Source organism: Microcebus murinus, chromosome 6, assembly GCF_040939455.1.
Source record: "Microcebus murinus isolate Inina chromosome 6, M.murinus_Inina_mat1.0, whole genome shotgun sequence".
Taxonomy (NCBI): domain Eukaryota; kingdom Metazoa; phylum Chordata; class Mammalia; order Primates; family Cheirogaleidae; genus Microcebus; species Microcebus murinus.
The window spans coordinates 11594477-11617136 of record NC_134109.1 but is presented as its reverse complement, the minus strand read 5'-3'; the positions used below and the strand labels follow the sequence as shown (position 1 = coordinate 11617136).

At 37.3% G+C, this 22660-nt stretch overlaps 1 protein-coding gene across 11 annotated transcripts in view; it reads left to right on the top strand.

The window, feature by feature from the left end:
- Nucleotides 1-22660, top strand: part of UNC79 (unc-79 subunit of NALCN channel complex) — a 228979-nt gene that overhangs the window by 55672 nt on the left and 150647 nt on the right. For all 11 annotated transcript variants that reach the window (XM_012738600.3, XM_020285613.2, XM_012738594.3 and 8 more), the window contains 2 exons: nucleotides 6878-6933; nucleotides 7616-7745. In XM_012738600.3, the coding sequence (XP_012594054.2) occupies nucleotides 6878-6933; nucleotides 7616-7745 (186 nt within the window). The remainder of the gene's footprint in view (nucleotides 1-6877; nucleotides 6934-7615; nucleotides 7746-22660) is intronic.

Genomic DNA, 22660 nt, shown 5'->3' with positions numbered 1-22660 from the left:
AATCTTCTACCTAATTGCATAGTAAATAATAATTGAACTTTTGACACAGAATGAGCAAATTTTTTTTTTTTTTTCAAAATCCTAATGCTTCCGAGTCTGGAGCGTCATCTTTTGTCTTGGTCTGTTTGGGATGCCTTAACAAAAATACCATAGACTGGGTGGCTTATAAACAGCAAACATTTATTCCTCACAGTTTTGGGGGCCAGGAAGTCCAAGATTAAGGTGCCAGCAGATCTGGTGTCTGGTGACGGCCTCCTTCCTATGCATAGATGGCCATCTTTGTGCTGTGCCCTTCTGTAGTGGGAGGGCAAGGAAGTTCTTTGGGGCCTCTTTTATAAAGTCACCAATTCCATTCATAAGGGCTGTGCCTTCATGATCTGATTACTTCCTAGAGGTGTCACCTCCAAATACCATCATATTGGGGATTAGGATTGAACATATGAATTTTGAAGAGACACACACGTTCAGTCTATAACATTCCACTACTGGTGCTCTGGAAATTCATGTCCTTCTCACATGCAAAATACATCCATCCCATCCCATAGCCCCAAAAATCTTGCCTCATTCCAGCATCAACTGAAAAGTTCAAAGTCCAATGGTTCATGTAAATATCATCTAAATCAGATACAGTTGAGGCTCAAGGTCTGATTTATACTAAGGCAAGTTCCTATGAACCTCTGGAATCAAGTTGTATACTTTCAAAATACAGCAGTGGTGGGACAGGTGTAGCATAGACATCCCATCCAAAAGGGAGAAATGAGAAAGAAAAAAGGGGTAACAGGTCCCAAGTAAGTTCCAAACCCAACAACATTAAACCTTAAGGCTTGAGAATAATCTTCCTTGACTTGATACTCTGCCTTCCAAACACACTGGGGCAGAGGCCCTGTCTTTTGGACTCACTGGGGCGGTGGCCCTGCCCCCATAGCTTTGCTCGGTAGGGGTTGGGCCCCCAAGGCCATGTCCTATGGCTTTGGGTGGCCCGTCTATGTGACCTCACTGGGCATTGCCCTGGTGGGGGCTGTCTCTGGTGAACCAGCCCCTGTGGTGGTTCTCTATCTGAGTCCCACCACAGCAGACTGGAGTCCTGTGCCCATGACTCTGCCAGGGTGAGGTACTGGCTTTCCCAGGTATCCGTTGAAATCCAGGTGGTGGCAACTGCACCTCCATAGCTTTGTTGGGTGCACTGGGCCAGAGGGCTTGAGCCCAGGGCAGCTGAGGAGTGAGGCAGTGGAGTGCAGAAACTGGGGCTCTCAATGTGAAGGGGTGCTGGGTGGCATGCCCTGAGGTCCCCAAAGTGCCAGTGGCCTCTCCTTTGATACTGTTTTGCCCCCAGGGCCCTTCCAATTGGGCCCATGATGGGTGGGGCAGCACTGATGATGTCTGAATTGCCGTGAGGGTTAGACAATAGCTCCTGGTTTTTGTTGAGTTGGGGACTAATCTGTCCTTATAAAACAGTCACTTCACTATTAGAATAAATATCCTGCTGTTCTCTCTCTAACAGGCTTTTTCATCCTTTCTATACAGATAGGCTTAGAATTTTCCAAATCTTTAAGTTCTACTTCCTCTTTTTTTTTATTTCAGCATATTATGGGGGTACAAATTTTAAGGTTACGTATAATGCCATTGCCCCCCTTCCCCCTCAAGTCAGAGCTTCAAGTGTGACCATCCCCCAGATGGTGCACATCTCACTCATTGTGTTTGTATATATCCATCCCCTTGGCCCCCCTCCCACCTGCCCAATACCCGATAAATGCAATTCCTGTGTGTCCACTTAGGTGCTAATCAGTTAATACCAATTTGCTGGTGAGTATATGTGGTGCTTGTTTTTCCATTCTTGGGATACTTAACTTAGTAGTATGGGTTCCAGCTCTATCCAGGAAAATACAAGATGTGCTATATCACCATTGTTTCTTAGAGCTGAATAGTACTCCATGGTATACATATACCACATTTTATTAATCCTCTTCGATTAACAATTCTGTCTTTAAATCATTTCTCTCTTCCCACATTTTACAGCAGTATAAGCAGTCAGAAGAAACCAGGCTGCTCCTGTAACACTTGGCTAAGAAATTTCCTCAGCCAAATATACAGAAACACTAGGACATGAACACAATTCAGATGAATTCTTTGCTACTTTATAACAAGGATGGCCTTTCTTCCGGTGTCCAATACCATGTCCCTCATTTCTGTCTGAGACCACAGCAGAATTGTCTTCACTGTCCATATTTCTACTGATGTTCTCTTCCATATGGCTTAGGTGCTCTCTCGGAAGATTGGGGCATTTTCTACAGCTTTCTTTTTTTCTTTCTCACCCGCCCCCCCAAGAAAGTTCATTCACAGCAATGTAGGCATTTTCCAGCATGCATCTCAAAGCTCTTCTAGTCCCCACCTGTTATCCTTTTCCAAAGCTGAGGCCACAATTTTAGGTGTTTGTCACAGCAGCACCCCACTTCTTGGACCAATTTTCTTAGTCCATTTGAAATACTAGAACAAAAATACCATAAACTAGGCAGCTTACAAGCAATGTACATTTATTTCTCACAGTTCTGGAGGCTGGGAAGTCTAAGTTCAAGGTGCTGATAGATGCGATGGTCTATTTTGATTGAGTCTACCTGCTTCCTTGTTCCTGAATGTATGTCATTTTTCTGTGTCCTCATGTGGCAGAAAGGGCAAGGGAGTTCTCAGGGGCCTCTTTGATAAGGGCACTAATCCCATTCATGAGGCTTCTGCCCTCCAATCACCTCCCAAAGGCCCTATCTCCTAATACCATCACACTAGGGGGCTTGAATTTAACATGCATTTTAAGGTGGCATAAACAGTCTACAGAAATGTTTAAGTATGAAGCCTCTTATGATTATTATATAATAAATGTATATTTTGGGGGAAGTTATATCTCATTTATATGGCTTAAAGGACCATCAAAATATCATTATATTTATTATATATTATGTTTGGATAAAATCCTTTATTTGGAAATCAATTAATTAAAGTCTCATCATGAGGCTTTGGTCCTTGCTTTTTGCTTTTTTTTTTGAGACAGAGTCTCACTTTGTTGTCCAGGCTAGAGTGTGTGCCATGACATCAGCCTAGCTCACAGCAACCCCAATTTCCTGGGCCCAGGTGACCCTCCTGCCTCAGCCTCCGGAGTAGCTGGGACTATAGGTGCAAACCACCACACCCAGCTAATTTTTTGTTTCTATTTTTAGTTGACTGACTACTTTTTTCTATTTTTAGTAGAGATGGGGTCTTGCTCTTGCTCAGGGTGGTCTCGAACTCCTGAGCTCAAGCGATCCTCCCGCCTTAGCCTCCCAGAGTGCTAGGATTACAGGTGTGAGCCACCGTGCCTGGCTGAGGCTTTGGTCCTAATTTCTAAGTTATGTGGGTAGAAAAGCAGGATGCTTTGATATTAGATGGATTCGCATCTGAGTTTACCTTCAAATTGACAGTTAGTGTAACCTTGAACAAGTTCTTTAATCTCCCTAAGACCAAATTTCCTCATCTATAAAATGAGAATGATTCTTCCCGAAGAACTTTAAAATGTTGTGAAAGTGTAATGAGTTAAGTGTATGTAAAGTGCTTATTTAGCACAGTGGCTGGCACATTAAAAATGCTCAATAAATAGCATTGCTAATCTTTCCAATTTGCCATTTTCTTCTTGGAGTTGAATGTGTTGCTGGAAAACTACTGTGATCAGATAAGAGTTACTTTTTTACTTCAAAATGTATATCTTCATTTATTCAGGGGGAATGTTTATAACCAGCTTCTCTATACAGGGAATTACATTTGGGACCCCATACTAGTCCTGTGATGTGGGGAACATTAAGTGAGGCAATATCTAACAGGGGCTCTCTGCGACCAAGTGGCAGGTCATCATTCTATTGTTTGAATTTTTATTGGGAGAAGCAGCAGGTGGCAGCTTGGTTCTTGAGACTGTGTGTCAAGGATACAGCACAATCCTTGCTGAAATAATAGGCATTCACTGAGTGTTTCCTATATATGCTCTGTGCCAGGCACTATGAAAACCACACCAAAATGTAAGATATAGGCTTGCTGTGGAGCTTAGGTCTAACTGGGACGATCAGGTATATTCACATAAATCATCAGTTAATAATGTAAAGCAGAACATGGAAAGTAGCAAACAAAAACTATAGACAGTGTTAGTTCATCAGAAGAAGAGCACTCTATGGGTTGAAATGATCAGAAAAGACCTTGTGCCACTTGAGCAAAGGGTAAGTCTTAAAGAATGGACAGGTTTTGATTGACAGGGTAGACAGGGCATTGTGGGTGGGGGAAGCAGTTTAAACAAAGGGACCATCCAAGTGTGTTTGGGGGGCAGTCAGAGGACTCTGAACAAGATTCATACAGAGGCCCGTGTGTAAGAGAAAGGACACTGGACCATCTGTACTTGAGACCTCAATGATGGCTTAAGTACAAAATTCCAATTCTCGAGTGACTATACAATAAAAGGTCACTAAGTATCTCTTACTATGTGCCAGGCATGGGGGCACCACAGTTAGTGAAACGATATGACCCCTGCCCTCATGTCAGGAAACTTATTATATGGTTGAGGGAGGGGAGGAGACATTAATCACCTAGTTATCAAATTAAGCGTAAAGTTTCAGTTGCGACAAGTGCTTCAAGTACATTGTGCTACAAGGACTCTATAAAAGGGGATTTTGCTTTTATCGGGGTGGTAGCGGGGGACTTCTCTGAGGACCTAAACTTTGGTCTGGGGACTGAAGGATGAGTAGCGTTAACAAGGCGTACAAGGTGGGGGTGCTTTGGGCAGAGGAACCTTGTGTCAGGAGGGGGTCTGGCAAACGGGTGGGGCTGCAGGATCAGGTGGAACTCAGGGTGAGGGTGCTGGTGTGCCATTAGACTTAGAGTTCCGTGGGCCAGAACGTGCAGGATGTCGTGGGCTCTGTGTTAGGGGCCTGTGTTTGTCCCAAGTCTAATGGGAAGCCACTGAAGGGCTCTAAGTGAGATGAATGTGTATCTACCTGGTTGCTGTTGAGAACAGATTGAAAAGGAGCCGGACTGGATGTAGACTGACTGAGGAGGTCACTGCATTTGTCTATGCATGTCAAAGGGAGGGGCAATTGAAACTGAGAAGAGCGGATCTGTCTGAGACCTAGTCAGGAGGTAAAATTGGTAGCACTTGAGGACATTCTTCATATGGTGGGCTTCTGGATTCACCAACTGGATGCATAATGGTTCCACTCATGGATACAGGATGCACTGGAAGAAGGTCAGGCTTCTGAGGGAGACCATGAGACCCATTTTGGATGTGTTGTTCAAAGCATCTATGAGACATCTACGAGGAGATGGTAATTAGGTAAACACAACTTTGGCCTAGAGGTAATGAACTGGGCCTACATATAAGCGTGCAGTAAACCCTCACTGAATTGCGTAGAGATGGTTACTGCAGCTGTATATGAGTGTGAGATTGCTCAGGAGAGAGCATAGAATGGAATGTGGAGTGGTTCTATGGCCAGCCCTTCAGGAACTCCAACAGATAATGGCTAAATGGAAGAGGATGAGCTTGCCAAGGGGATAGAGAGGTTGTATCTCTTAGAATGTCTTGGACTGACAAACAGAGGCTATAAATGTACATTTACATTTGCTCTTTACTTAATAGGAAGTCTTAAAGGTAGCTCCACAGCATCAGGGGGCTGAGATGACATCTTTGTGTTTCTCTTGGACTTCCCCTCATGCTTCCAAAGTGGCTACCATAGTGGAGGTTATAGCCTCATACAACCACATCCAAAACCAGGTAATAGGATCAGGCAGGGTCATTACAGAAAGGTCTCTTGGTGCACCTCTTTCTTTTTATCGGAGAGGAAAATAGATGTCTCAGGAGCTCTGCAGTAGATTGTCTCGTAAGTCTTACTCTCCAGCACTGAGTCACATGGCCATCCCTTGCTGCCAAGGAGTCTGGGAAAGCGTCTTTCTTTTGTAGTCTGTGTAATGGCAGATGGACAAGGAAGAAAGGATTGTTGATAGCAGTTGAGTAGCAATAATAGGGCCCACCGCAGGTGATAGGAGAGGGTCATGTCATGTATGAAGCCAAGGGAAGAGAGTGTTTTAAAAAGGAGACAGTAGTCAGCAGGACTGAATGATGCTGAAAAGTCGAGTAAGACGAAGTCTGAAAAATGTCCATGGGATTGAACAACACGGAGGTCATTGATGAACAAATTGAGGTTGTTTCAGTGTCATGATAGGCTTGGAATATAGATTAGGGAAGGTATCAAATAGGCATCTAACTAGAATGAAAGCATCTTTCTTCCCCAAGTGAAGATAGGCAAATCAAGGGAGCTTGCTGTTGTGTAGCTTTGAAAAATTCCTTTATAAGATAGAGTTGATGATCAAATGCTGAAACTTCCATTCTAATCCATCAGTCTGCCACTTGCTATTCATCTAACCTTGGGGAAGTTAGGAAACTAAGCCTCAGTTTCCTAAGTATAACATGGTGGTTGTGAGATAATAAGTATAAAGCTTTTAGTACAATAGCTGGCACATAATGAATGCTTAATAAATGTGAGCTTTTATTATGATCCTGTTGGGTTAGTGTTTTTTTCCTATGTACTTCTTGATTACATTGATACAAATTTATGTTATAGAAGTATGATTATTAGGGACTTTAAAAAATATTTCTTTTGTTAATATGATACATGAAATACTTCTCAAGGACATTGGAATAAAGCTTGATAAAGTCAAAGGCTTATATGATTTTTGAAAAGTATGAACATATGGCGATAAGTCATTTATAATTTCATGATTAGAGTGAAAAGTCATACTAAAGTAGATTATTATATTTCAAAAGATATTTTGTCTGGGTATTTACATTTCATGCACAAATATATTTTCTTTCTTACAGTGTATCATTGTCAATTACTGGAATGCCTCATGAAATATAAACAAGAAGTCTGGAAAGTAAGTTTTGGGTCGAATTTAACCTATTGTCACAAACTTAATTTATATCATATAGCAAAAATTGTTTGTAGATTAAAATTGTTGTTTAAACAGATTTATTGATGTGTTTTATTATTTTGATGTGGCAGAACCTATAATTTTTTACTGGTTAATTATTTATCATTTAGAGCAGATATGATACTTTAAGAACACAGTGTCTTGACAAATAAAGTAATTGGATATATTTTATTCTTGGGATTAAGTGAATATTATATTGCCTGACAAATTATTTTATCTGATTTGAAAGGTCACTTGAGAATCTGTCTTCTTTCAAATAGGAGATGTGAATTGTTAAGAAGTATGATTAGGAAAGTATTTTTTAAAATGTAGTGTTGGCCCCCTTTATTATTCTATTCTAAAATCTTTTTTTAAACATTAATCTGGTTAACGAAGAGTTTGTTAAAAGATAGTATACTTTGAACTCTACCTGAGGGGCTCATTTATGGAAGGACCAGATAAATAAATAATAATTAATAATGTTTTAATTTGATCTAATCTATGAAGAGCACCTGGATGTGATTCCAGGGAAATCACCTACCTTATCCCCTCCACTGGAATTTTCACTGCTTTGGTAATATTGAATTAGCTACCTTTATTTTTATTTGACAATGCTAAGTTAAAATATGTTTCCTGTTCCCTTTAGGATCTTTTGTATGTGATCGCTTATGGGCCTTCACAAGTGAAACCTCCAGCTGTGCAAATGCTTTTCCACTACTGGCCCAATTTAAAACCTCCTGGGGCAATAAGCGAGTACAGGGGGTTGCAGTACACAGGTAAGAAGAGAATAGCCCTGTGACACCCCACCTTTATTTCTCTTCTGCCACATTTGCCTCACCTATTTATATATATATATATATCATCTTGCTGGATTATATTTATTGTGCCTTTAGATATGGTCATAAATCCTTTCTGAAACTAAGTGGTTTAAAAATGAATGAATTAAAATCAATTTCAAAAGTATTTATGACATCCGAGCAAATTGCCTAAGTTCCAAGCCCATTTGCTATACGACTGGCCTAGGGTCTTCGGTCTTGCTGACATTAATCACTGCAAAGGCATGAGTGGTGAGAGTGATGCTGCAGATTTGCTCATCATTTAGCAAAAAACCCAACTGGCTAATTCTGCTCTGATAAGAAGGCTTGCTTACAGCACTTTCAGCATTACCAGATTATGCACTAAATACAAATTATTAATAAATGACTCTGATAGCCTAGTTGCTCAGCAAGAGTCAACAAGGGATGAATGTTGGTGTAGTTAATAATAAGAAGTAAACATTAACCTTAAATATAATGACAGAGATCTACCAAAAGGCCCTGCAAAACAAACAAACAAACAAACAAACTCGAGGTCCTAGGTTGTTTATATTTACATATTATAAAATCAAGGAAGAAACCCATGGCTAACGGAGTTTCTGATGCCCTGCCCACCTTCTTGCCCCACTTAATCATAGACATATTTTTTTTTAGAATTAGAAGAGGTGGATATTTTTTACAAGGTTAGCCTTTATTCAAGTTATTGTGGGATAGTATACTGATGTTTTGAGAATCTACTTATTTGTGGGCATCACTCATCTTTACAAAGGTGATATAAGGTGGTTTCTAGGGGATTTAATTGAATTCAGGTGTCTGATTTATGTTCCTGATGAAAGATTTCAGGTCTAGTGAAATTTTAGATACTGATACCTGTCGTTTGGGCTTTTAGGCCCTTGGGATTGTTCTAAACCTTACGATAAGTGGTAACAATAACATTTATAAGGCAATGAAGGTAGGTAGTAAGTAAACTTTTTAAAATTGGAAATTGATATCATTGGTGTTTTATATCATTGATAGTAGAGAATGTTTAAGTGTTGCTAAGTTGCTAATGAATAATTTGAATGTAAAAGCAGCAAAAAATTTGGAAGCGTTAATAGAATAAAAGGTGAAACAACTAAAACATATGACACTCTTTCTCATTAAATCCCTGAAATGAGCACTTAAATGAGATATGAATGGGTAATCAGTGTCAAATAAAGCTTATTTATTTGATAAATATTTGACGAGTAACTACTATGTGCCAGGAACTGTACTTTTTGTTAATGATACACAACCATACCTCATGGAGTTTACTACTGTATCATAATCTAGATATGGAAATTCACTCATTTTATTCAACAAATATTTATGGGTGTCCACTATTAGTCAGACATTATTCTAGGCACTAGTGGTAAAGCAGGGAACAAAACAGACTAAACTCTTTAAAAACTTTGAGCTTACATTCTAGTTGTGGGGGAAAGACCCAGAAACTGCCTTTACAGCTTAGTAAGTGCTAAGGTAGAGCAAGCACAGAGAGCTGCGGGAACACATGGGATGGGTCTAACGTCCCGCTAATGCAGGGTGAGTTTGGGGATGGGTATTTGTTAAGGAAGGTTTCTCAAGTGAGTGATGTTTAAGCTGATACCGGAAGGATATGTACACAGTAGGTGGCAGAAAGGAAGTGTGCCAGGAGCGGATAAAATATGAGTTTGAGACACAAAACAAACTGCCTGGGTCCAGACTTGGAGGCAAAAGATAGCATGGTAGCATTTAGGGCTAGAAAAAAGTCAAATGCAGCCAGACATTGGAATGAGAGGAGAAGAGTAGCCAGAGGTGAACAGAAAGGCTGATAGAGCCTGTCAAAGAGTTTGGATTTTACCCTAAGAGCAGAGGGAAACAGGTTTTAACTGGAAAAGCCATTTGATGAAATTTGCCTCCAGGGAATCCCAGAAGCCCAGCAAACTGACAGCTATTTCCACTGACCCCTGTGGCCATACCCTCTGGGAAGAGCCAGGCAAACCTGTCTTTACTGAAATAGCTCAGCCTGTGCCTAAGCCCAGAGCAGCTCTTTCGTCTTCTCCTGGGCCATCTGACCAAGATGTCTCTGTGTAAGAAGGGCATCCGTTCTCAGTCCACCCTTGCGATCCTATGTCCATACTTTCACTCTTTGGTCCGTGTGTACCATGTGCCCGCCGCCTGCCAGGAACTGTCTTAGCCACTAGCTCTCTTAGATCTCCCATTCTAGTAGACCATGGCATTCTGTGTAAGAAACAAAAGATTATGGAAAAAAATCATTCTGATTCATATTTACTCTTTATCCAGTGCTAGCTGCTTGTCAGACCCCGCTGCTTATTATCTTATCTCATTTTTTAGCTTTCTCCTAGTTGAACACAATTTATAGACCAGGTACCATATTAGGTTTTACAGATATTTTCTTAGTTAACTCTTACAAAAATCTTGGGAAATAGGTTTTCTCATTTCAATTTTATAGATGAGGAGTGAAACACAGAGTTTAAGTAACATGCCTAAATTCACACTGATAATTAAGGGGCACATCTTGAATTTGAACCCCACATTTTTCTACTCTAACAGTGTTCCATCACTGTTGTTAATTCAGTTCTTTGATGAAACTTTAGCTAGAGCATTAGAAATTTTCTGCAATTCCTGTCACAATGAAAGACATACCAATGGGCGTGGACCTGATTTATGTTTCTGCTGAAGGATTTTTTTTTTTTTTTTTGAGACAGAGTCTCGCTTTGTTGCCCAGGCTAGAGTGAGTGCCGTGGCTTCAGCCTAGCTCACAGCAACCTCAAACTCCTGGCTCAAGCAATCCTCCTGCCTCAGCCTCCCAAGTAGCTGGGACTACAGGCATTCGCCACCATGCCCGGCTAATTCTTTTTTGTATATATTAGTTGGCCAATTAATTTCTTTCTATTTATAGTAGAGACGGGGTCTTGGTCTTGCTCAGGCTGCTTTTGAACTCCTGACCTTGAGCAATCCACCCGCCTTGGCCTCCCAGAGAGCTAGGATTACAGGCGTGAGCCACCGCGCCCGGCACATATCTTATTTTGAAGTTAAAAAACAAACGGGCAAAAACACCTGCATGTGGCCCGCAGGCGGTAGTTTGAGGACGCCTGATTTAGATGGTACCACAACCCCTAATATTCTTAATATTAACAATATTTAGATGGCACCCTAGCCCCGAATATTCTTAATTATACAAATTATATGGAGACGGGATTTTGTGGGCTTGGAAACTCAAAATGAAATGCTTTCTTAGGTACCAACAACTTTTGAGTGTTTTCCCAGTTATTTATAGTATTTCTTCTTTAAAAAGTAAATTTTTTTTATAAAAGGCAAATTTGCTTATAGAAAAATTTTTGCAATATGTAAGGAGGTAAAAACCCCACCACTCAGAAATGACCATTTTTAACGTTTTGATATATTTCTCTCCAGTTTTTGATGCACATTTATAAATAAAATTAAGATCATATTATATATAATTATACAAGGCTCCCCCACAGCCTTTTATTATAAAAATGTCAAACACAGAAATGTCTAAAGAATAATACTATGAACACATATAGATTTAATAGTTGTTAGTAACTCACCATAATCTTAACTATACATATATGTATACATAAATTATACATTGCTTTTTAAACATAGTTATGATAGGAATATTAATAGCTCATATGAAGAAGATCAAATAACGATTTGGTGATCTACAGTGTTTGCCTCTTTTTGGTTTATTAGTATATATCAGCAACAACAATTCCTCCAGTTGTTTTGGTCATTAAGTATGAGTCTTTTTTTTTTTTTTTTTTGAGACAGAGTCTCGCTTTGTTGCCCGGGCTAGAGTGAGTGCTGTGGCGTCAGCCTAGCTCACAGCAACCTCAAACTCCTGGGCTCGAGTGATCCTTCTGCCTCAGCCTCCCGAGTAGCTGGGACTACAGGCATGCGCCACCATGCCCGGCTAACTTTTTATATATATATCAGTTGGCCAATTAATTTTTTTCTATTTATAGTAGAGACGGGGTCTCGATCAGGCTGGTTTTGAACTCCTGACCTTGAGCAATCCGCCCGCCTCGGCCTCCCAGAGTGCTAGGATTACAGGCTTGAGCCACCGCGCCCGGCCTAAGTATGAGTCTTAAAGATGCAAATAATTGGAGTCTCATATTTTTGTGGGACTCCCATGCAAATGTACATAATTAAAATTGTTTTTCTCCTGTTAAAAAAATGAGAAAAATTATAACTTAAGTTTCTTGACAATGAAAATATCCATTATGTTGTTCTATGCAGCTCTGATTCTGTGGGGGAGAAAGAAATTATTTAGCAATTTTATTGTTACAGTTTCCCAACTAGTAAGTGATTTGGGCTTTGTTAGCAAAGAATAGCCCAGTTATTGTTTTAGTTTTCATTTGAACTATGGCACAAAAAATGTGGCATGAGACATACCTTTCTAAGATAGAGATTTTTGTAAAAGGAGGTAGAGACTAACTCAAGATGGTACTGCAAGATTAAACTTTGGTCTAGTGTACCAAATATCTAACCCCACATTAGTACTTTCAGATTTTTGAGTTGTATGTAAGTTAAGTACAAGAAAGTCTACCAGTCCTTTTGTTATAACTTCCCCCATTATTGAGTTCTTAGATATGTTATTATTTTCTTGATTTTCTCTCTACATAATTAGAAAAATTTTAAAACTTTTTTGCTGGTACATTATATACAGTCAGAAAAACACAAATTGTAAGTGTGGGTGGAAGACCTCCCACCATATGCTCCCTGTTGAAGATTACCTCCTTCTCCTACCCCAAGGTAACTACTGACCTGACTTCCAACACCAGAGATTAGTTTTGTCTGTTTTTGAATTTTCTAGAAGTAGAACCATTCATTATTTATTTGTGTGTGTGTGTGTGTGCGCATGTGTGTGTGTGTGAGATTTGTTCATGGTGTTGAGGATAACTGTACTTTGTTCATTTTTATTGCCGTATATGTTCTACTAAATGAGTGTACCATAGTTTACCTATCCATTTTGTTACTGATGGATGTGTAGGTTGTTCCCACTTTTTGGCTATTATAAATAATGTTGCTATAAACATCCTTCTATATATCCTTTGGTGCACACATGCATACATGTTGTTAGGTATATGCCTAAGGTGGAATTGCTGGATCAGAGGGTGTGCATATATCCAACTTAAATAGATAATGGCTAACAGCTTTCCAAAATAGTTGTACTAATTTGTACTCCCATTAAGAGTGTATGAGAGTTCTTTTTTATATTCCACATTTTGGGCAATACTTTGTTTTCTTAATTTTTAAAATTTTAGCCATTTTCAAGGGTGTGTAGAAGTATCTTATTGTGGTTATAAGTTGTGTTTCCCTGATTACTAACAAAGTTGAATACTTTTTCATATATTTATGGGTCATTTGGCTCTCTTCTTTATATAATCTTTATCAATTATATATGTTGTAAATATCTCTTATTTTATACTCTCTTAATGATGTCTTTTGTCAGCTGAAGTTATTTTTTTTTTTTTTTTGAGACAGAGTCTCGCTTTGTTGTCCAGGCTAGAGTGAGTGCCATGGCATCAGCCTAGCTCACAGCAACCTCAAACTCCTGGGCTCGAGTGATCCTTCTGCCTCAGCCTCCCGAGTAGCTGGGACTACAGGCATGTGCCACCATGCCCGGCTAATTTTTTATATATATATCAGTTGGCCAATTAATTTCTTTCTATTTATAGTAGAGACGGGGTCTCGCTCTTGCTCAGGCTGGTTTTGAACTCCTGACCTTGAGCAATCCGCCCGCCTCGGCCTCCCAAGAGCTAGGATTACAGGCGTGAGCCACAGCGCCCGGCCTTGAAGTTATTTTTAATGTAATAAAATTAGCAATCTTTTTATTTATGTTTAGTCCTTTATGTATCCTAAGAAAATCCTTTCCTACTCCCAAATTATATATATAATATATATATATTTATATTCTATAATCTTTATTATCTTTTAGATGCATCTGGAATTAATTTTTCTATGTGGTATGAGGTAATGGTCAATTTTTTCCTCTCATGGATAGCTAGTTGACTCAGCATCATTTATCAATAATACTATTCTTTCCTTACTGCTCTGTAATACCATTTAAGACCTAAATCAAGTGTCTCTTTAAGGATGGTTCTGTCTCTGGATTTAGTTCAATTGGTATATTTTTCCTTTTACTCATACCATACTGTCTTGATTACTGTAGCTTAATAATAAACTTTGATATTCAGCAGTGCAAGTCCTTCCTCTTTTCTGTTATTGCTGCTCTCTTTTTTTTCCTTTTCCTCACCTTCTTCCTCCTCTTTCTGTTCTTTCTCCTTCTCTTTCAAGAATATGTTGCCTGTTCCTAGCTCTTTGCTTAGTTAAAAAGTTTGTTAAGCATACACAAACAAACACCTAAATTGCTAGGGTTTTGATTGGGATTATCTTGAATCTATGTTGGCATAATGGTCAGTTTGGGGAATTGACATCTTTATAGTATTGAGTCTTCCAATCCATGAACATGGTATATTTCTTCATTTATTTAGGCTTTTTTTTTTAGTTGTCCTCAATGCTGTTTTATAGTTTTCTCTGTAGATGTCTTACATGTGTCTCATGTAGTTTATTCCTAAGTATTTTTTTAATGTTATTGTCAATGATATATCTCTTAAAAATTACATTTTCTAACCCTTTGTTGCCAATATGTAGATAAGCGATTAATTTTAATATGTTGGTCTTGTATTCAACAGCCTTGCTAAATCACTTTTAATTCTAATAAATGATCATGGTAATTTTATTTAAAAATTATTTAAATGTGCACATCTATATTATTGTTGAATAATAAAAGCTCAATGTCTCCTTTTTAATCTGTAATGCTTTTATATCTTCTTGTCATATCATAATGGCTAAAACCTCCTGTGCTCTGCTGATTTCTAAATTCCTTCATGGCTTCTTTTTTGACCCATGGGTGATGTAGATGGATGATTTATAGCTTGATTTCTCTGTGGTTAGATAAGATATTTTGTATTATTTTATTCTGTTGATATTGTTCACACTTTCTTTAGGGCTGAGTATATGGTCATTTTTGTAAATGTTTCTGTGTATTTAAGAAGAACTTGTATTTGGCAGTTGTTTGTACAGTGTTCCATATATGTCAATTAAACCAAATTTGTTAATTATGTAGTTCTAATCTTCTATATCCTCATTGCATTTTTGTCTATTTCTTCTATCCACTACCAAGAGTGGAATGTTAAAATCTTTTACTGTGATTGTGGATTTGTCTAGCCTTCCTTGTAATTCTGTCAACATTTGTTGTATATATTTTGATACTGCATTATTAAGTGAATATGAATTTGGAATGCACTATTTTCCTAGTAAATGAAACTTTTACCATTATGAAATGGGTGTCTTTATCTCTCATAATGCTTTTTGTGTTAAAATCTACTTTATCTTAAACTAATATAGCTACACCAGCTTTCACAAGTGTTTGTATGGTATAACTTTTTCTTTTCAACTCTTTTGTATTCTTATATTTCATGTGTGTTTTGTAAGAGGCATATAGTTCATGCTCTTTTTTTAAGTTCATAATTTTTGCCTTTTAATTGGAGCATTTTTAGCCCATATATCTGTAATGTAATTACTGATATATTTGGTTTTAAATCCACAATTTTCTATTGTTTTCTATTTTTCCAGCTTTTCTGTTTGTTTCTTTTTTCTTCTCCTTTATGTCTCTTTTATGCTAAGTATATTTAAATATTTCATCATCCCATCTTTGTACTAGTGAGTTATTCAGTCCTCTACTATATTTTTTTATCATTGCCTTAAAGGTTATACCATGCGTTCTTGACTTATTAGTGTACGGTATAAAATAGTGCTTTTACATTTCCTGTAAAGTGACAAAATATTTTAACTCCTTTTACTCCTTCCTGACTTTCATGCTATGCTTTATGATATTTATGTGAATATTATGATATATAGTAACATAATTATTATTGTTCTATGCAGTCAGTATTCATTAGATTTTTTTTCTTGTTCTTTTTCCTTTTTTGTATCTCTAAGTTCCTATCTGCGATTGAAATTTTTTCTTTAATAATATCCATTTATATTTCCTTTAGTGCCATTCTGCTGGGAATTAATTTTCATAGTTAGTGTTTGTCTGAAAATGTCTGTTTTACCTGTATTTCTCAAGGATATTTTCTTGGTGTGTACAATTCTTGATTGGCAGTCATTTTATTTGCATAACTTTGAAGTTATTTTATAATATTTTCATTTTCTTGGTTTCTATTGGGAATTCAGTTGTCAGTTATTCCTCTGGTGAAGGTAAACTGCCTTTTTCTTCCTTTAAAAATTTGCTTGGCCAAGCACGATGGCTCACGCCTGTAATCCTAGCACTCTGTGAGGCCAAGGCAGGCGGATTGTTTGAGCTTGGGAGTTCGAGACCAGCCTGAGCAAGAGTGAGACCCCATCTCTACTTAAAAAATAGAAACAAATTAGCTGGACAACTAAAAATATATAGAAAAAATTAGCTGGGCATGGTGGCACATGCGTGTAGTCCCAGCTACTCGGGAGGCTGAGGCAGAAGGATTGCTTGAGCCCAGGAGTTTGAGGTTGCTGTGAGCTAGGCTGATGCCACGGCACTCTAGCCCAGGCAACAGAGTGAGACTCTGTCTCCAAAAAGATTTTGTTTCTCTTTATTTCTGATTTTGGCAGCTTTATTATGATATAAATAGTTATGTTATTATTTATATTTATCTTTTGGGGGGTTAATAGGATTTCTTGATCTTTGGCTTGATGTCTTTTGTCGCTTTGGAAAATTGTCAGTCATTATCTCTCTTTAGTTAGTGATAACAGTGCTTTTTAAAGTATATTTTGCATATAGTTAGATGCACAGGTATCAAGTGTACAGCTGGTTCAGTTATGGCAAATGTATCATACTCACATAATCATTACCCAGATAAAGGAAATAGAATGTTTCTGTTACCTCAGAAAGTAATGGTATGCCTCTTCCAATCAGCACTCCCTTCTCCTACCCTGAGGCAATCACCACTCTGGTTTCTACATAATTCATATATTTATCTAATTCAGGTGTTCGTATACATGGAGATCAAACAGTATGTATTTTTTCATGTCTGACTTCATTCAGTCAGCATAATGTTACTGAGATTAATCCACGTTGTTGAGATATTAGTAGTTCTTATTCTAAGTAAATATTCTATTGCATGGATATGCCACAGTTTGTTTATCGACTCTCCTATTGATGCATATTTGGATTATTTCCAGTTTTTGGCCAATATACATAAAATATCTATGAACATCTTAAGTGTCTTTTGTGGACATATGCATTTATTTCTCTTGGGTATATACCTACGAATGCACTTGCTGGATTGTAGGGTTTATAAGAAATTTGCAGACAATTCTCTAAAGTGTTTATGCCATTTAACATTTCATTCAACAATGCATAAGAGTTGCAGTTGCGCTACACTCTAACTAACACTTGCAATTCTATCTGTTTTTAATTTTAGCCATTCTGGCCAGGCCCGGTGGCTCACACCTGTAATCCTAGCACTCTGGAAGGCCGAGGTGGGAGGATCACTTGAGGTCAGGAGTTCGAGACAAGCCTGAGTGAAACTCCTTCTCTACCAAAAATAGAAAAAATTAGCTGGTGTGGTGGCAGGTACCTATAGACCCAGCTACTCCAGAGGGTGAGGCAGGAGGATCACTTGAGGCCAGGAGTTCAAGGTTGCAGTGAGCTGATGAGGCCATTGCACTCTACCCAGGGTGACAGAATGAGAGTCTGTCTCAAAGAAAAAAAAATTTAGCCAGCAATTCTGGTGGGTGTGTATCTGATGGTTTTAGTTTACATTTCTCTGGTTATTTATGTTTAGCACATTTTAATATACTTATTGGTCATTCAGCTATCTTATTTTGTAACATACCAGATAACGTCTTTTTCCCATTATTAATTGTGTTGTCTTTTTTTTGTGATATGTAGTTGTTCTTTATTTAGTCTGATATGAGTCAGACTTACATATTGCAAATAGTTTATTCCAGTCAGGGGGTTGTTGTTTTACTTTCCTGACAGTGTCTTTTGATAAGTATGAGTTTTGACTTTTGATAAAATCAAATTTATCATTTTTTTTTCTTTTATGGTCAATGCCTATATTTTCGTGTCTAAGAAACCTTTGCCTTCTCCAAGGTTGTAAAGATATTCTCTTTCCAGAAGCTTTATAGTTTTATCTTGCACATTTAGGTCTATGATCCTTCTTAAGTTTAATTTTTTGTGTATGGCGGGTTGGTTCATTCATCTCCTTATGGATTGTTTAGCACCGTTTGTTGAAAAGATGATCCTTTCCCCTTTGAATTGTATTGGCACCTTGGTCATATGTATGTGAGTATTTATCCAGTCTCTATTTTGTTTCATCAACCTGTATCTCTTTATTTGTATACCAATAAAACTATGTTAAATAATTATACTTTATACTTTTGAAATCAGTTCAAATCTCTAACTTTATTCTTTTTCTTTGATCATCTTGGCTATTTTAGGTCCTTTGCATTTCCATAAAAATTTAGTATCAGCTTTCAATTTCTGCCACAAATAATCATGCTAGGATTTTGATCTGGATTGTGTTAAACCTATGGTTTCATGTAGAAAGAATTGATATCTTAACAATATTGTATTTTCTAATCCATGAATATGGTATATCTCTCCATTAGGTTTTTCTTTTTTTATTTCAGCATATTATGGGGGTACAAATGTTAAGGTTATGTATATTGCCCATGTCCCCCCTTTCTCCTCCCACCCATTCCATTCTTGAGATATATCACTTAGTAGAATGGGTTCCAGCTCTATCTCTCTGTTGTGCTCTATACTTTTCAGTGTAGATTTCTTACATTTCTTTCATTAAATTAATTCCTAGGTGTTTGAATTTGTTGATGCTATTATAAATGGCATTATTTTAAAATTAAATTTTCAACTGTTTATTGCTAGCATAAAGAAATCCAATTGATTTTTACATATCAATATTTTATCCCATGAGTTTGCTAAATTCAGTTATTAGTTCTAGTAGTTTGTTGATTAGTTGGATTATCTATGTAGACAATAGTACCATCTGTGCTACTTCCTTTCCAATCTTTATACCGTATAGTGCTGTGTTTTTTCCTTTGTTTCCCTGTTGACAGAACTGATAAGAATGGATATCACTGCTTTATTCCTAACTTTAGGGAATATTTTGCCATAAAGTATTAAGCTGTAGGGTTTTGCAGATCTCCTTTCTGTAAGTTTTATGAAGCTTCACTTATTTCCAGTTGCCTTACAGCTTTTATCCTTAATGGGTGCTAAATTTTATCAAATACTTAGGTAAACTAAAACAAACAAAAAACAGAAAAAAATAATACAAGTTATATCCTTTATGTATATCATTGCTTCCTGCCTTTATCTTTACTATTTTCTTCCTTTAATTTTCTTGAGTTTAATTTCTCTTTTGTTTTAGCTCCTTGGAGTAAAAGCTTAGATTGTTGATTATTGACATTAAAAATTTTCCAATTATCCATTTAAAATTACCAATTTCCCTCTAAGCTCTACATTACCTGCATCCCACAAATTTTAATACATTGTGTTTTTACTAGTACTTATTTAAAAATATTAAAACATTTCTATTGCTATATCTTTCTTTGCCTGTGTTATTAAGGACAATGTGCTTTAATTTTCAAATATTTGTGTTCCAGTTATCTTTTTGTTTTGAAATCTACTGTAATTCCATTGTAATTAGAGGAATATACAAGGCTTTTCTCATGTAACTCTTTAAAGATGTCAATTCATTATTTCTGATAGGAAATTATATATAATTCTTATGACTGCATCTCTGATTGTAACGTGTATTTTTCTCCGCCTCTTTTAAAGATTTTCTCCTAGGCCGGGCGCGGTGGCTCACGCCTGTAATCCTAGCTCTCTGGGAGGCCGAGGTGGGCGGATTGCTCGAGGTCGGGAGTTCGAAACCAGCCTGAGCAAGAGCGAGACCCCGTCTCTACTATAAATAGAAAGAAACTAATTGGCCAACTAATATATATAGAAAAAATTAGCCGGGCATTGTGGCACATGCCTGTAGTCCCAGCTACTTGGGAGGCTGAGACAGAAGGATCGCTTGAGCCCAGGAGTTTGAGGTTGCTGTGAGCTAGGCTGATGCCATGGCACTCACTCTAGCCTAGGCAACAAAGCAAGACTCTGTCTCAAAAAAAAAAAAAAAAAAAAAAAAAAAAAAAGATTTTCTCCTTATGTTTGGTATTTAGTATTTTCATTAGGATCTACGTAAGTGTGGTGGTCTTTGTATTTATTCTGCTTGAGGTTTGCTGTACTTCTTAAATCTGTGGTTTCATGTTCTTCATTAGTTTTGGGAAAATTTGAGACATTATCCTCTCCAAATATTTATTCCACCCTTTTCTTTTTCTCTTCTCATTCTGGGACTTTAAAAAATATTTTATATTTTCTCAGAAGTCTCAGATACTTCATTCTTTTTAATAAAAAAAGTTTATCTGTGCTTTAGTTTGGATTTATATTAACTTGTCTTCAAGTTCACTGATCCTTTTGTTGTGTCTAACTTTTTTTAAAAAGACCATCCAATGAATTATTAACTTTAAGCATTCTATTTTTTAGTTCTAGAATTTTCTTTTTATTCTTTTTTAGAGTTTTCATTTCTCTCTTGGAATTTTTATATGAATGATCTATTTCTCTATATTGTTTAACATATTTTAAAATCCTTATTCCTAATCTCACCTTCTTTTGACTCTCTTTCTCTTGATTATGGGGCACATTTTCTAGCAGTTTCACATATCTTGTAAATTTTTTATTGTATGATGGGTATTTTAAAGACTATATTGTAGAGACTCTGGACTATTTCATTTCCTCTAAAAAGGATTGTATTTGTATTTTGTATTTGCTAGAATGAAGTTACTGGTGGATCACCCTCTTCTGTCAAGGCTTAGTTTCATTATTTATTTATTTATATTTTAACATTTCAGATTTCATGAAAAATAAAATCTTCTTGGCTTCTGGTCTTTTAAAATTTTTTTATTTGTTTATATTTATAGACTACATATGATATTTTGTTACATGCATAGACTATGTAATGATCAAGCATGGTATTTGGGGTGTTCATCACCTCAAGTATTTATCATTTTTATGTGTTAGGAACATTTCACGTCCCCTCTTCTGGCTATTTTGAAGTATAAAATACATTGCTATCAGCAGCTCAGTACTGTCAAAAAAAAAAATACATTGCTTTTAACTATAGTCACTGTACCCTGCTATAAAACATTATAAACTTATTCCTTCTATTTATTTAATTGTATGTTTTACCTATTAACCCATTTCTGTTTATTACCCATCCCACCCACACATCCTTCTCAAGGGCTTAGTTTTACAATTTGTTAGGCCAGGTATATTTCAGTTTTGACTTTAGTCCTAGTGCATTACTATTACTCCTATAGCATTATCTCCAAAATTAGTGGTATATAGTGATAACAGTGCTTAGAAGGATATTTATAGCATTAAAGAAATGGATTAGAAAGAAGGAATGTCTAAAATCAATGTTATACTTCTACCTTAGGAGACCAGAGAAAGAAGAACAATATAGGGCTAAAGCAAGATAAGAAAATAAATAATAAAAATTAGAAAAAACTTCAGTAAAATTTTAAACAGGAAAACAATAGAGAAAATCAACAAAACCAAAAAGCTGTTTTTTTAAAAAATATCAATACAACTGATACACTTCTAGCCAGGTTACCCTAAAAAAAGAGAAACAGAGAGAAGGCACAAATGTATAGTATCAGAAAGGAAACAGTGGCTCATGCCCGTAATCCTAGAACTCTGGGAGGCTGAGGCAGGAGGACTGCTTGCTTGAGGTCAGGAGTTTGAGACCAGCCTGAGCAAGAGCAAGACCCCCATCTCTACAAAAAATAAAAAAGTTAGTCCGACATGGTGGTGCATGCCTGTAGACCTAGCTACTCGGGAAGCTGAGGCAGGAGGATTGCTTGAGCCTAGGAGTTCACGGTTGCAGTGAACTATGATGACGCCACTGCACTCCAGCCTGGGCAACAGAGTGAGACCCTGTCTCAAAAAACAAACAAACAAAAAAACCAGAAGGAACTAGAGGTCATCATTATTGATCCTATAGACATTAAAATGGTAATAAAGGAATACTGTGAACAACTCTATGCCCACAAATTTGTTAACCTAGGCCTAGAGCATGGTCTTCATTCCTAAGGTGTGACTTATCTATTATCTCCTGAATTCCTGGTGTGTTCTCCAAAGTTCTTCACTTTGACAACATTGGAAATACAGTGTATCCCTAGCACAGTGTGACCTCTAAAAATGTGTTCAGCTTTCAGCCATTGAGCAGGTGTTTTCTGCAGTCCTTGCAGAATTTTTCTCTGGGCACATGCAGTTTAGTATTAGGCCAAGGACCTGAGGGGCACCCTTGCACAGATTTGTGACACCTCTTCTCTGCAGCTTCCCTCTATTCTGCGCATTTGCCCACCACTTTCATCTGCTTTAGCATTGCTTTATTCTGATTTCCCTACCCACTGGAAATCTGTTTCCTTACCCATCAAAAATGCTTATTTCTTATGGAGCTCCATTCCCCTTTGCTGCAGTTTGAAAATGTCACCAGGCAGAAAGCCAAGGTGAATGTAGAACTTAACTTGTATGCTTTACTTTTCTTTTAAAAAGGATTGGCAGCCTTGTGTTAAATTCTATGCCCACTGTCTGAAACCAGTCGCTTTATACATTTTTTTCCAGTGCAAGGATAAGTCCAATACCAGGTTTTCTATCAATGGCTGTGACTGGAAGTTTCTTTACCTCTTCAAAAGTAGCTTCTGCCGTATTCTCATCC